General features: G+C 50.9%; 1 protein-coding gene across 5 annotated transcripts in view; it reads left to right on the top strand.

Annotated features, from left to right (window-relative positions):
* The window catches only part of ERG (ETS transcription factor ERG), a 252,833-nt gene that overhangs the window by 181,740 nt on the left and 57,921 nt on the right, over nt 1-13,172 (top strand). For all 5 annotated transcript variants that reach the window (XM_032594790.1, XM_030328900.1, XM_032594789.1 and 2 more), the window contains one exon: nt 7,625-7,842. In XM_032594790.1, coding sequence (XP_032450681.1) covers nt 7,625-7,842 — 218 coding nt within the window. The remainder of the gene's footprint in view (nt 1-7,624; nt 7,843-13,172) is intronic.

Below are 13,172 nucleotides of genomic sequence, written 5' to 3'. Positions count from 1 at the left end.
GGCGACACAGAATCTGAAGCAGGCTCCAGTCTCCGAGCTGTCAGCACAGACCCCAATGCGGGCTCGAACCCACAAACTGTGAGATCATGACCTAAGCAAAGTCGGACACTTAATGGACTGAGCCGCCCAGACGCCCTGATTTCATGACTTTAATGGTTAATATGAACATCAGCAAACGTGATGTTAAGAAGCTCTTTTGATGCTAGTAACGAATGTATAAATGATCCCGCCCTGAAAATGCTTATATTTTAATAAATGTGGGAGCTGGGAGACAGGTATCTGAGCAAAGAGAATTCCCGGGGTCACCTTAGACCTGACCAGAGCCAAAGAGAAATCCAGCGAGTTCAGAGCAGGGAAATTCTACAGGGGGTCCTGAGGGGGCCGTCTCTAGCTCAGTGTTTTCTGAAGGGATATGCCGAACAGAGGGAAGCACCTTCTAGACGAGAAAGGAAGGGATGAGGAAAGATGGAAAAGAGAGAGTTCAGGTTCTCTGTGTCATCTATGCAACATCTGCCCCATGAGTCTTCTGAGAGATGAGGAATATGTCAAAGTCTTTTTCATGTGCCCTGTGAATAATGATAACGTTAGGAGATAGATGGGTGGATGGATGGGTGGATGGATTGTAGACGGATAGGTGGGTGTATATCTGTGTGTGCCAGCGTGTATACACACATCTGGATGAATCTCCCTATCTCCACCCCAGTCCTGGGTCTCGAGCTGGTAGCACATGTTGTCAACTTGTCTGATACTGAAGCAACACCATGTTGGAGAAATACGCTCTTCAAATGGACTTCGTTTGCCTACGTGCATGTTCCCTTTGAGGTTAATCCAAGATTTTTTATATTTTTCGAAGGACTCAAATAGCAATGTGTTAAATGAGAAAAACGTGACACAGAGCTAGATGCTGCGTTTAATATATGGTTTTAATGTTTCCCGCACCGAAGAGTTAAAAAGAATATCAGGAGAGGGCAACAGGGATTCACCCCATCTGTAACTTCATGCTTGGCTTCTTGTGTGTGTCATAATGAAAAGGCCCACTGGTCAGATGAAGCTTCTTATGACATGAGATGTTGGCTGTATCTGAATGCAAAAACATACACATTCAGAATAAGTCCTTCTACGCGATTGGTATGTGGGTGTTGGGTGAATGGTGGTGGGAGGTGGTGGTGGAGGTCTTCCCTTAGGTGTACTGTTGCTTTTTTCCCTCCCAAATGTGAGCAGGAAGTGACTTTCCAGAAGCATCTATGGCAGGGGGTCTGCCTTGAAGAGAAGCTATACACAATCGGGCTTGAGACAACCTAATAAGAGTTTTCCAATACCATTAGGTCTCTAGACACCCATACAAGGCCACCACGTGCTGCTGGCTGTAGTGTATTTGTAAATGGGGTTCCTACTTGCCCTGTTTTTCCTGTGTATTATTCACCAAGAGAAGTCAGGCATCCACCCAGGATGCACACGTCCCGTTACATGGCCCTCAGTTTAAGTCTGAATAATATGATTAACCAAAGAAAACAACAGCTCTGTTGATTATCTAAGAAATACTGAAATGGGGGCGCCTGGGCGGCTCAGTCGGTTAAGCATCCGATTTCGGCTCAGGTCGTGATCTCACGGTTCGCCAGTTCAAGCCCCGCATCGGGCTCTGGGCCGACAGATCGGAGCCTGAAGCCTGCTTCGGATTCTGTGTCTCCCTCTCTCTGTGCTCCTTTTCCACTCACACTTTGTCCCTCTCTCCCTCTCTCTCTCTTTCAAAAATAAATAAACATTAGCAAAAAGAAAAGAAATACTGAAATGCATCTGGGGCCCGTTGCTGCATAGCTTTTAAGCTCATGGGAGAGCCTTTTGTATGTAGAGGGTTCCTTTCCTCTCCTGATGCTTTGATTCCGTCATAAATCGTGAGATTCTGGGCATTTATTTCTTCACCCTCTCCCACTGAGTCCTCTATAGCCTCTCTCTTTCTAGGTGGTCCCATCTCTTACTGTGATAACAGCCCTGCTCTTTCCACGGCCGTGACAAGACCGGGTAGGGACGCGCTCTGCACGTGGCCTCCATTAGCCCAGCCTTCCTTCCTTCTCGGACATCCGGGCAGTGGTGAGGGTGCAGCCTTGGGGAGGGATTCTCCCCGGAGCCCCAGACCCACGGTGTAGTCCGTGGCATAGGGCTTAAAAGAATGTGCATGCGGAGCGCTTCATTCCCAGCGCAGCCTGGTTATTTTGTGATGGAGCAGCTGTTTGTGAATCCAGAGAAAAGTGGCCAGAAGATACGGCACTCCTTGCAGGCTGTGGAGTTACGGGATGCCCCAAATTCTGCTTGAGTGGGAGACGTTGAAGGAAGAGTTTTGTAATGGGGTGCGGTGGGTTTGAGAACCCCCGTGGAAAAGACTGGCTCCTGATTTCAGATGACACTGGCTTCCTGGAACAGACACTGTGTTGTGACAGCAAGAACTTCGTTGAGAATGTTCTCCAAAGCACGACCGTAATCTTATTTAGCGTGCTTGTTTCACTTACGTTTTCCACTTGTTTTTTCCTGACTCCTGGAGGCACATGACACTTGAGGAAGCCGGAGAGACATGGGTTTGGGAATCCAGTTCTGTGGACGCTGAGTTCTGGATGTTTCTGGGAGTTTTGAAAACCACGTAAGGACTTGTCTCTCTGTCTCGCTTGCTTCGGTTATGGAGGAGGGCCGTTCATCCTGTGACTCACTCCCAGATTTCATGACAACCTAAGTATGTTGGGTTCTCTGGATTAACAATGTAGTACTTTTAACCCTCGTGGGGGGAGGGGGAGGTCACAAAATTAGAAGCAAAGAGGAGCCCAGGCCTTATTTTCTAATTCTTTTACTTGAAATGTAGGAGCTTCTCAAAATACTCATCTGGTAGAGAAAGGAATGCATCTGTTTCAGGATCCCTGATGTCTTCTGCTGAAAATGTCAGTGCGCTTACAAAGTACATTCCACTTTTCATTATTATCTTTTTTTTTTTTTTTAACATTTATTTATTTTTGAGACAGAGAGAGACAGAGCACAAACAGGGGAGGGTCAGAGAGAGGGAGACACAGAATCTGAAACAGGCTCCAGGCTCTGAGCTGTCAGCACAGAGCCCGACGCGGGGCTCAAACTCACGGACCACGAGATCGTGACCTGAGCCGAAGTCGGCCGCTTAACAGACTGAGCCACCCAGGCGCCCCTCATTATTATCTTTTGAACATAAGCATTTGGATCCTTTGCCGTACCCAAATCTAGTTACTTGAAAATAAAGCGTGGGGCGCCTGGGTGGCTCAGTCAGTTAAGCATCCAACTTAGGCTCAGGTCACGATCTCATGGGCCGTGAGGTCGAGCCCCGCGTCGGGCTCTCTCTGTCCCTCCCTGGGTCATGCGCATGCTCTCTCTCTCTTTCTCTCTCTCTGTCTCAAAAATGAATACATTAAAAAATGTTTTTAAAGAAGACAAATCGAATTTTAGGCTCACACTATGAAATATCATCTGGGTGAGAACTCCCCAGCTTCTGGAACGATCAGTTGACTCTTAGCCCATGACCAAACTCCAAAAGAATGGTCCTCGTATGTTATTGGTGCATTGAGTACATTCATTTGAAATAAACACCGTAGCCCTAATACAGCACGACCTTTAATTCGGGGGCAATTTGCTTAGAATTTATGTGCGTCTCATAAGTTCGTAAAAAACGAGGTTGGTCGTGTGTCACTTGCCACATTGGAATATCCCAACTTTCCTGGAGCCACAGAGAAAACACCCCCACACACCAATCTAAAGTTCAGCTCTTTTTATAGTAACATAGAGACAGGCATATTAAATTATTATGCCACGTTTCTGCCAGGTTTTGACTTTTTTTTTGAGTTCTCCGTTATAAGGCAACCCGAGCGGTCCCCAAGTCCCGCGGCTGCCCGAACGTTCTGAGAGCATAGCCTATGCATGTTAACTAAGGCATCTCCTGACACCCCAGGCAGGTAGGCAGGTAGGTAGGTGAGGTGGCCACGGACGAGGAGGGAAGCAGGGACAGCGTCAGCCAAGGCCAGGAGTCCCTTGCGGAGCTGGAGTTGAGGGACTCATGTGTTCCTGGTTACCAGCCTGTGTTCAGAGCTCTGTTCTGGTTTTAATCCTGCCGGGCGAGATCCTCTCCCTCTTTGAAGTCCCAGAGCCGCCAAGCAGGGAGGGGGCGAATCCTTCACATCAGCCTTTGTCATTCACACCGAGCCAAAGGGACGATGTCACTAAGTCAAATGGATGGACAAAGAAACACTGCTGGTCTGTAGTGTCTCTTGCTTGTTTTCTTCTAAAGGGCGGTTACTTTTAGTGAGGATCCTTGTCGAAGGGGGTCTCTGACAACCAGCCTTTGGCCTCTTTTTACTCTCCTGTTGCGAAAATGTGCTACATGGGCATGTGTGTGTGTGTGTGTGTGTGTGTGTGTGTGTGAGAGAGAGAGAGAGAGAGAGAGAGAGAGAGAGAGACAGAGACAGAGAGACCGAGAGACAGGAAGAGAGATTAATTCTGTTTGTTTCCTTTTCCTGACCTTCCTTAATTCTAGGTGTTTGGCGGTGTTGGTCCAGTTATAATAACTTCGGGGCCTGCGTTTTTATTGCTCTCTCTTTCCAGAATGTGGCTTCGATTTCACCCTTCGTGAAATGCCTGTCCTGAACCTCCCTCACTTTGGGGCTCTTTCTCCTCTAGTGAACAAAAGCAACCTTTGATATTCCGAATTGCACCACCTTTCTCATTTTTTATGCAATGTGAACTTTGAGGAGAACTTTAAGATATGAGGAAAAGATGTGTGTCTCCCTTATCTTTGGCTTTTGTAAGTTTTTTTTTTCCTTCCCCTAAATCGATCTCAATTAACTTTGATTTCTTTCTTTAGAAAACCATGTGCTGAAATAATGCTTTGCCAGATGTGAGAATGGGTTCCTGCCTCTCCAAACACACACTGGAGCCTTGTCTTAGTTCTTCTAGTTTGATCCACTTTTTAAAATCTTACGCCGCATTTGTTTGGTCACGGGAAGCCCTACTCTACTTTATCTCGGAGGTATACTCATATTTTGACGCTGTGACTCTTTTTGTCGGGACGACCTCTTTCTTTCTCGCTCGTAATTTAAAACCTAGCCCGTCCCTCCTCCCCCACCTGTTTCTGCCGAGTTCTGATACGAATCGCACGTTTATTCGTGTTTCTCTTCACCGGGGAGCCGGCGCTAACCTTGCACTGGGTCTTGAACTGGGTCTTGTCTGTGGGACCAGGCGGGAGAGGGGGGCAGGCGTCGGCCTCGTTTCCTGTTCTGACCATGCGAACCCTTTCTGTCCAAGTGCTGCTATGGGAGGGGAGACTCAGTTTTGCAGAAACTATCGAAGATGCTGGGATTGATGTCTTTTTGAAAATATCACTACGACGCTAAGCCCGTGGTGCTGATTTTACTTGTAAGGCCACACCTGTGAATTTTGAGTCGTGAGATTCCTTTACCCTCCCTTGGGACCAGAAGACAGAGCCATGTAATTCGGGTCCCCCTGGACGTCTCCGGTGCCCAGAGCTTCGGAGCTGCTGCCTCGTGTCGCTGTCGTCTATTGTTGACGTGTTTGGTTTTTCTGTGGATTCAAGATGCCTTACCTTTTTGTTGTTGTTGTTCCTCCCTCGTGTCCGATTGTGGCCGTCTGGCGGGCGCGAGCCGTCCTTGTGTACGTTTTGTGTTACTGTTTCCACCGCCAGCTGACTCTTGCCCCCAAGTGGCACAAGCTGTGATTCTGGGGATTTTTGAGAAGTGGGGAGTGGTGGGGTGTACATATGCACAGGCACCTGGCCACCACTCTGACGGCCAGAGCGCTGAGTTTGTTGCTGCTGGTTCTTCCGACTCGCTGATTCGTAGCTCAGTGTCGTCGGGCAACGAAGTTCATGTGCTTGTGAGGTCGGTCCTCGGGTGGCAGAGTGCACGCGGGGTGGGGAGGGGTGCTTTGTGAAATTACACGTGTTCTCTAATAATCCTGATACTTCTGCAAGGAGGCAGGTCTGTGTCTTCGAAAAGCTGCCTCCCAAGTCTCTGTTACTGACAGGGAGCGACCTTCTTTACTGAAATACCAACTCGAAGAAAAAGAAGGGAGTGCTAACGTAAACAGTATCCCAAACCCGGAGATGTAAGAAAGGCATCGTCGTAGGCTGAGGCAGTGGAAGGTAAAACACAAGTCCGATCTATCCCTAATTCCACAGCTCCCTTTAAGGTGAGTTCTGGACTTTTCTGGATCTCAGATTCTCTCATTTGGGGATGAGCAGTTGGGACTAAAGTCTCCACTGTCCCCCCAGGTCGCAAGATGTCCATTTTTAAAAAATGTTTATTTCTTTATTATTTATTTATTTATTGTTTTGAAAGAGAGAGACAGAGAGAGCACATGGGGAGAGGGGCAGACATAGAGTGGAGGACAGAAGATCTGAAGTGGGTTCTGCACTGAAAGCAGCGAGCCCGATGTGGGGCTCGAACTCACAAACCATGAGATCATGACCTGAGCGACCTAAGTCGGACGCTTAAGCGACTCAGCCACGCAGGCACCCCTAAAATTTCCATTTTTTCTTTAAAATAATGTATGACCCAAACAGCATTTGCTTCTGGCCAGTCGATAACGATAACTGTGGATGCCCAAGGACTGAAATACAAATGAGGTATCCCATGGATTTCTTGTTTCTGTTAGAGAAACCAAAATTGGATTGTCCCGTAATTCCTTCTGCAGCACGGTATATCATCCAAGCAGTTGAAATTTCCAGATCTAATTTGCCTTTGCCGATCTGGCGAATAGGATATACGCGTAGCCATAGGCCAGCCACTTGTTTGACTTAAAGCCCCACGAGAATGGTCCAACAATGACGAATATTTTCTATTTCTTTGCACCAAATCACACAAAGGACCAAAGATCTTAATAGAAAATAAGGGAGAAAAATAGCTCGTCAGTGATCCCAGATATTTTAAACATCCTGGTATTTGGAGGCATCTGGATAATTCAGAGCTTTTTTTTTTTTTTTTTTTTTTTTTTTTTTTTTTTGGTTCATTTATCATCCAGATGTTCGCCATCATGGAAACACTGCTCGAAACTCCATTTCAGCTAATAACTTCGAAGTGGAAAAATTCGTACCTTTGTCCGTTCGTCCTTCGGTGCCCCACTTCCCTTTACTTTTCTTCTAAGCGTCTCCTCTTGGAAACCTCCTGGGAATGTGGCAATTTCGCCAGATGCTTAGGTGTTCTCCATCACATTTCTTTTTTTTAATCTCCATGACCATTCTGTACCCTGTCTGCTTGAATTATAGATTGCATTTGTCAAATAATGACACAAGCAATTGGATGTCTTCTAAGACCTTTGAAATTCAACTTCCTTGAGTTGAGATTAAAGTGGGTATTATCTGCACTGTGGCAGTCAGGCCGGGGATGCTAAGAGACCCGCAGGAAAGTTTTTCGGGGCCGGCCGCTTCCAACTGCTGCGGTCGGGAGGGAAGAAACCCAGCTACTTTTTTCTTCTCAAAGGTAGAAATGGGTACCACGACAACTACCTAAAATGTGGTCCCAGTTAGAAATGGCTCGCAAGCCAGCAGCCCTTTGAAGCGTGACTGTCCTTTGGCGCGTCCTGAACGTGTGTTTCTTTGGGCATTCAGGAAGCGCTATCGGTCGTGAGCGAGGACCAGTCATTGTTCGAGTGTGCCTACGGAACACCACACCTGGCCAAGACGGACATGACCGCGTCCTCCTCCGGCGACTATGGACAGACATCCAAGATGAGCCCCCGCGTCCCTCAGCAGGACTGGCTGTCTCAACCTCCAGCCAGGGTCACCGTCAAGATGGAGTGTAACCCTAACCAGGTGAATGGCTCAAGGTAAGGAGACGCCCCTGCCCCTCTTCTCCCCGACTTCGCTGTTTTCCTGCCCCTGGAAGAGGCAAACGAGTCGCGCTTCTCCAAGGATCGTTGCCGCGAGTGAGGCCCTTGCGCGGTAACATCGGGCCGGGCTGAGAAAATGTGTTCTCCAGTGGTTTGCGTGAAGGCTAGAGGTTGTAAAACGGGTAGTATATTTACCAAGAGCTCCCTTTGAAGATGTGCTCGATTCTGTTTCCCAGGCACGAGGGCTCTGCGGGAGGGGGGCCGTGCCCACATATGGCAGAATTCATCTCTGAGGGTTTTATTGCCTGGAAAATAATGCCGGCTTATGTTTTTATGGAGGGAGAGTGTGAGCTAGTGGCCAGGCAGTGCGGCGTGACGTCCGGGCCATATGACTTGGCTGGTGGGTCTAGTTCATACGCGCTCCACCCCTGCCTTCTTGGTGCACGCCGTTGCCTCTCGCCTTTCCTTACGCTTGAAGCCAAGTTCTGGCGGCACACGTGAAGTACTCCCTTTCCTGACTTTGTCACTGCCGCTGTCTCACCGCATATGTTATCGAATGCGGGACCGTGCACCTGATGCCCAAAAGCGTTTCATCAGACGCGGTTTTGAAAAGTAAAGTTGACTTCCATTGCGACGCGATACCCCACGCGTATTCGGAAAGAACGTAAGATCCCAGGACAAAGAAAGGATAATTTCCTTTAGATGCCGCATGATCTGACGTAGAGTCCTAAGAACGGCTCACGTTTTCTGGTGCTTTGTTAACGCGCAAAGCCCCTGTACAGCCAGCGAGCTGTGAATGCTCCAAGCAGCCTTGTGAGGCATGCTTGTCCCCATCTGATGGATGAGGAAACTGAGGCTCAGGCATTTTCTGGCTAACTTGAGATCCCAGCTTCGAGCAATTGGATTCAAACCAAGGGCGTCTGACTCCACACCCAGTGCATTTTCCACTCCGCGGCGCCCATAATAGGCCCCCTTTTTGCTTCACGTATATTTCAATGCTAAATGTGCTTTTTATAATTGTCATGTTTTATAAGCACTGGAAACCATTGCGTCAACCCCTAGTTGATGAAAGTGCCAAGTCACAGGGCCTTAGAGAGAACGTCCGCGGTGTGGCTGACGTGCCAGACAGGGAGATGGGAGACGGCAAGAGTTTTTTCCTCGGCTCCGAGAAGCCCGTTCACTCTGTGCGTCTCGCTTCTTCTGGAAGAGGGGGAAGATAGCTCTGATGTTGAATCTTGCTACGAAGCTGGTCCTTTAAGTGGAATTCAAGCCAAGATAGGCCCGGCAAGGCAGTAGTTTCTAGACGCCCATGAGGACAAAAGGACCCTGGTAGAAAATGCAGTCAGAGGGTCCAGGATAGCGGAGTCCTGGGCCGGCCAGTTGACGGTTACGTGTGACTATTTCACAGTAAACCTATCCGTCTGATAGAATGTTTCCCCTGCTCGTTAACTGGTCGTCCTGCTGTGAGCCCTGAATACGTAGCACTTCTTCCAAGGCTGGTTTCTACCTGCAAGGAATACATCACCACGTGCGTGCGTGTGTGTGCGCGTGCGTACGTGTGTGTTAGAGCAAGGCTGTGTTAGGGAGACACTGAGTATGGGAGAGAGAGGGAGAGAGAGAGAGAACACTTCGGGCAAAGGGCACTGAGACGATTTCCAGGCAGCAAAAAGTGGAGCGAGCCGTGCCCTAGCCCATGTTGCCAAGAGCCTGGCCTGCGACCAGCTCTGGGAATTGCCAGGCTGGATTCAGCAGCCCCAGAAGGAGACCGAGTGAGGAGGTGAGGACGGTGTTGGAGAAACAAAACCTTCTCTTATTCTTCTGGTGCTATTTGTGAACTTAACAAAATATGTAAATAGAAGAAGCCCTCTGTCTTGTGGGAGAAGTGGACACCATTTCCCCTGGGGCGGGCCTGTGCTTCCTCTCTGTAGCCAGCGTCCATTTTCTGCCCGGCCGGGGCCGTGGGCCAGCCTTCCCGGCCCAAGGAGGTCCCCACGGGGATTTGGGACGGGAACCCTGAGCCTGGCTAAGGAGCGGGGTCCCCAAGAAGGACGGGGCTCCCGGGAAGCTTCTTCCACATTCCTCAGCCCAGCTGACTGGGGCAGGCCCTGTGGCGGTTCCCATCAGGTGCAAAGGTGGGTCTCTTCTCTGGGAAATGCCATCATTCTGGGAGGAACTGGACGGTTATCTTGTGGGGGAACAATGGAAACTTTAGTACCTCTCAGGCCCTCAGAAAGTCTAGGATTGCTCAGAATGTTCCCATCACAGAACTTTTAAAGGCAGTTCCAGCTTTTGAAGCAAACTGTGATGTGTTTTGGTGGGGGAGGCAAGTCAGTCCTGTCGCTCCCCTTGTCTTCTTGGATCCACGGTGCTATGTCGGGCAGGTCCGTGAAGGGAGCATGGCTGCCTCCATCTAGCTTTGATCAAGATCCGTGCGCTTCTTTGATGGAAAATCCAGGGCTGGCATGATATAGGGAGGGAGGAGCTTCCAGAACCGCCGAAGCCTTGTGGAATGGAGCTGTGACACAGATAGCAGCTGGTCACCAAGTGTCATCGTTGCCCACCCCCAAGAATGTTCTGGAAAGACAGGAGGGTGACATGCACTGACCCTCTTTGCAGTAGAGACAAATACAGCGCTCCTGCCCGTCCTTTCCAGAGCTCAGTGTGCCTGCTGGAGTTGAGTGTGCTGCCTGGGCCGGTGCGTCAGTTGAAGTCTCCAGAAAAACAACCAATAGGTTAGACCCTGCAGGGATTTGTTGTAAGGAATTGGCTCTTGCAGTTGTGTGGGTCAAGTCTGAGATCTGTAGGGCAGGCTGGAGGGCTGAAAACCCAGGCAGGAGTTGCTGCTGCTGCGGTCCTGAGGCAGAACTTCTTCTTCCTTAGGGAGAAGCTCGGTTTTCTGCTCTTTAGACCTTCAACTGATTAGACGAGGCCCACCCACATTCTGAAGGATAAGTGCCTTTATTTAATGTCAATGGATTCTAGATGCTAACAACATCTATGCAATATCCTTACAGCAACACCTTGATTAGCGGTGGTTTAAGTCACTGGGCGTGATGCCCTGGCCAAGTAGACGCAGGAAACCGGCCCTACCTGGTGTTTCCAGACTCTGTGCTGGGCAGGGCTTGGTGGAGCCATTCCTCTCAGACCTCCAAGCCAAGGATTCCCTGCGGTGGCCAGTTCCTTGTACTGAGGGGCTCAGCCGGCTGGATGGGAAACGGTAGAGGGTGTTGTACCTCAGATCGTTGGTTCACTGGCACCTTGCAGGGCACTGGGAGCTGGGCGGCCAGGCAGTACCTGCTGTTCAGAACACAACAGGCTGCCGTCGGGGCGGCTAAGGCTCGTTTCATCTGGGGGCCCGACGAGTGGATTCAAGATTACTGCGGATCAGGCTGCACACTTTGCACACCCACCGTGTGATATTTACACACAACAGCTCCGTCACGGGGAACGTGGATCGGCGTTCAGTTGGTTTTCATTCTGGAGACCTTGAATGGACACTTGTCTGTAGCAGCCCTACATGAGGGCCAGGGGCGGAGGCAGGGTCGGCGAGACAGGGGTCCTGCCCTGCGGGAGTTCTCGGCGGGGGCAGTGCGGAGCAGGCATGGTTCACCTCTGCGTGAGCAGAAGGGACAGGGGTATAGCTCCTAAACACCCCGTCTCCCGGCATCCCTCCAGAGACAGCAGCCGCCGCCCCCCAAATCCCCCAGCCTGGAAGCCCCAGGCCAGGTGTGCCGGGGCGTTAGAGACAGCAGCGTGAAAAGAAGCACACCTCCTGGCCCCCAGCTCGGCAGCTTGTCCTGATGGTCATTTCTGGAAGCTTTCACGAGTCAGACTCCCATGCAGCGCGCACGCGACTTGATCAAGTTCCGGGGGCATTTACGTAAGTCAAAAACTGGACTTTGCAACATGTGAGCAGGTACCTTTGCGGCCCCTGAGTGCCAGTGTGCAAATACCCCCCCAGGACGAGAGCGCTCTGCAGCTTGGGTCTTGCCTGAACGTGACCCAGCTCCTTCTACGTAGAATGGCACCCTCGCGAATGGTCCTCTCTGTCCCTGTCCATCCGTCCCTGCCCTTGGAGGAAAAAGCCAAGTGCTTTGGGAGGAGGGTGGAGCCCAGCTCCTAACCAAGTGGTGGAGTTCTACAAAACCTCAGCCCGTATGTGCTCACAAGGCTCCTGAAATGAAATACAAGTGGCGAAATGAGATCTGTTGCCATTATACTAGAGCTCTATAAAAAATAATAAAAGGAAAACAGGAGAGAAAGGCACCACCGCCTTGCGAACCCGCGGGGAAGTAATTGTGGGTTTGGCTTGGCCGCTGCTGTATCAGAGGGCACGGTTCTTGTAGACACCCATCTAACTGCACGCTGTGTAGACACGGGACATCATTTCTCAGCCTCGGTAGTCCGTGGCCACCCTGCCTTCCCCCTTTCTTCACTCCAGCCTCACGCACCAGAAACCCCCACGTGTCCACACGGCGGAGGAGGGTCCGTGTGCAAACTTGAACCAGCTGTTTCCCAGCGCGGTACACACAAAGGCCCTGTGGGGAGTTCCGCTGCCTGCCAGGACTCTAGTGAGCCCCCTGCTGATGGCCTTAACTTGCCGTGAGGTTGCTAAGGCCCAGGCCCCTACAGACAGGCGAGATGGGCCAAGAAATAACACACACGCACACGCCTGCGGCCCACGAGAAAATTGCCTTCCGTGAGTAGGCGGGCAGTATTGTGTGCAAAGCAGCTGCGTCGTGGCACCTCGGCGCCTCTGACTCGGAGATGCAGCCAGATGTTCGGTGCATCGGACGTCTCCTGCCCCCTTCCTAAGGCGGTGAAAATTCCGCGTAGCCCGGCTGGAGGTAACGGCAGGGCGGCGTGGGCCCACCCGGAAGCTCGTTGCAGCTGGAGCGTAATGAACTTGTGTGCCGTGCCTGTGAGTCTTGCCCTGGCACCGTCCCCAGACCCCCTGGAGTCCTCAACTTCCTGCTGGAGTCGGGTGGGCGAGGGGTCCCTGGGGCGCCGGTGCCCAGAGTGAAGCCCCGCGATCAGCGGCATCAGCACCAGCCGGGGCGGGGGGGGGGGGGCATTAGACGTACAGTTCTCGGGCCACCTCACACCCGCCGAATCCGACCAGACTCGGGGACGGAGCCCAGCACGCGGTGTTTTAATGAGCCCTCTGGAGATTCCCGCGCTCGCTGGTCCGAGAACCGCCGCTCTGTTGTTGCAGAGTCGAGGGAGATGAAAAATGGGTGCCCTGCAGAGTGAGTGGCCCGGGAGAATACAACGTGTAGAAGTTGGTCTGCTCCCAGGAAGTCGGTCTATCTGTCTGTCTGTCTGTC

This window comes from Lynx canadensis, chromosome C2 (assembly GCF_007474595.2).
Source record: "Lynx canadensis isolate LIC74 chromosome C2, mLynCan4.pri.v2, whole genome shotgun sequence".
NCBI classification, from domain to species: domain Eukaryota; kingdom Metazoa; phylum Chordata; class Mammalia; order Carnivora; family Felidae; genus Lynx; species Lynx canadensis.
The sequence above is the reverse complement of the archived record's forward strand: the minus strand, read 5'-3'. Positions and strand labels throughout refer to the sequence as shown.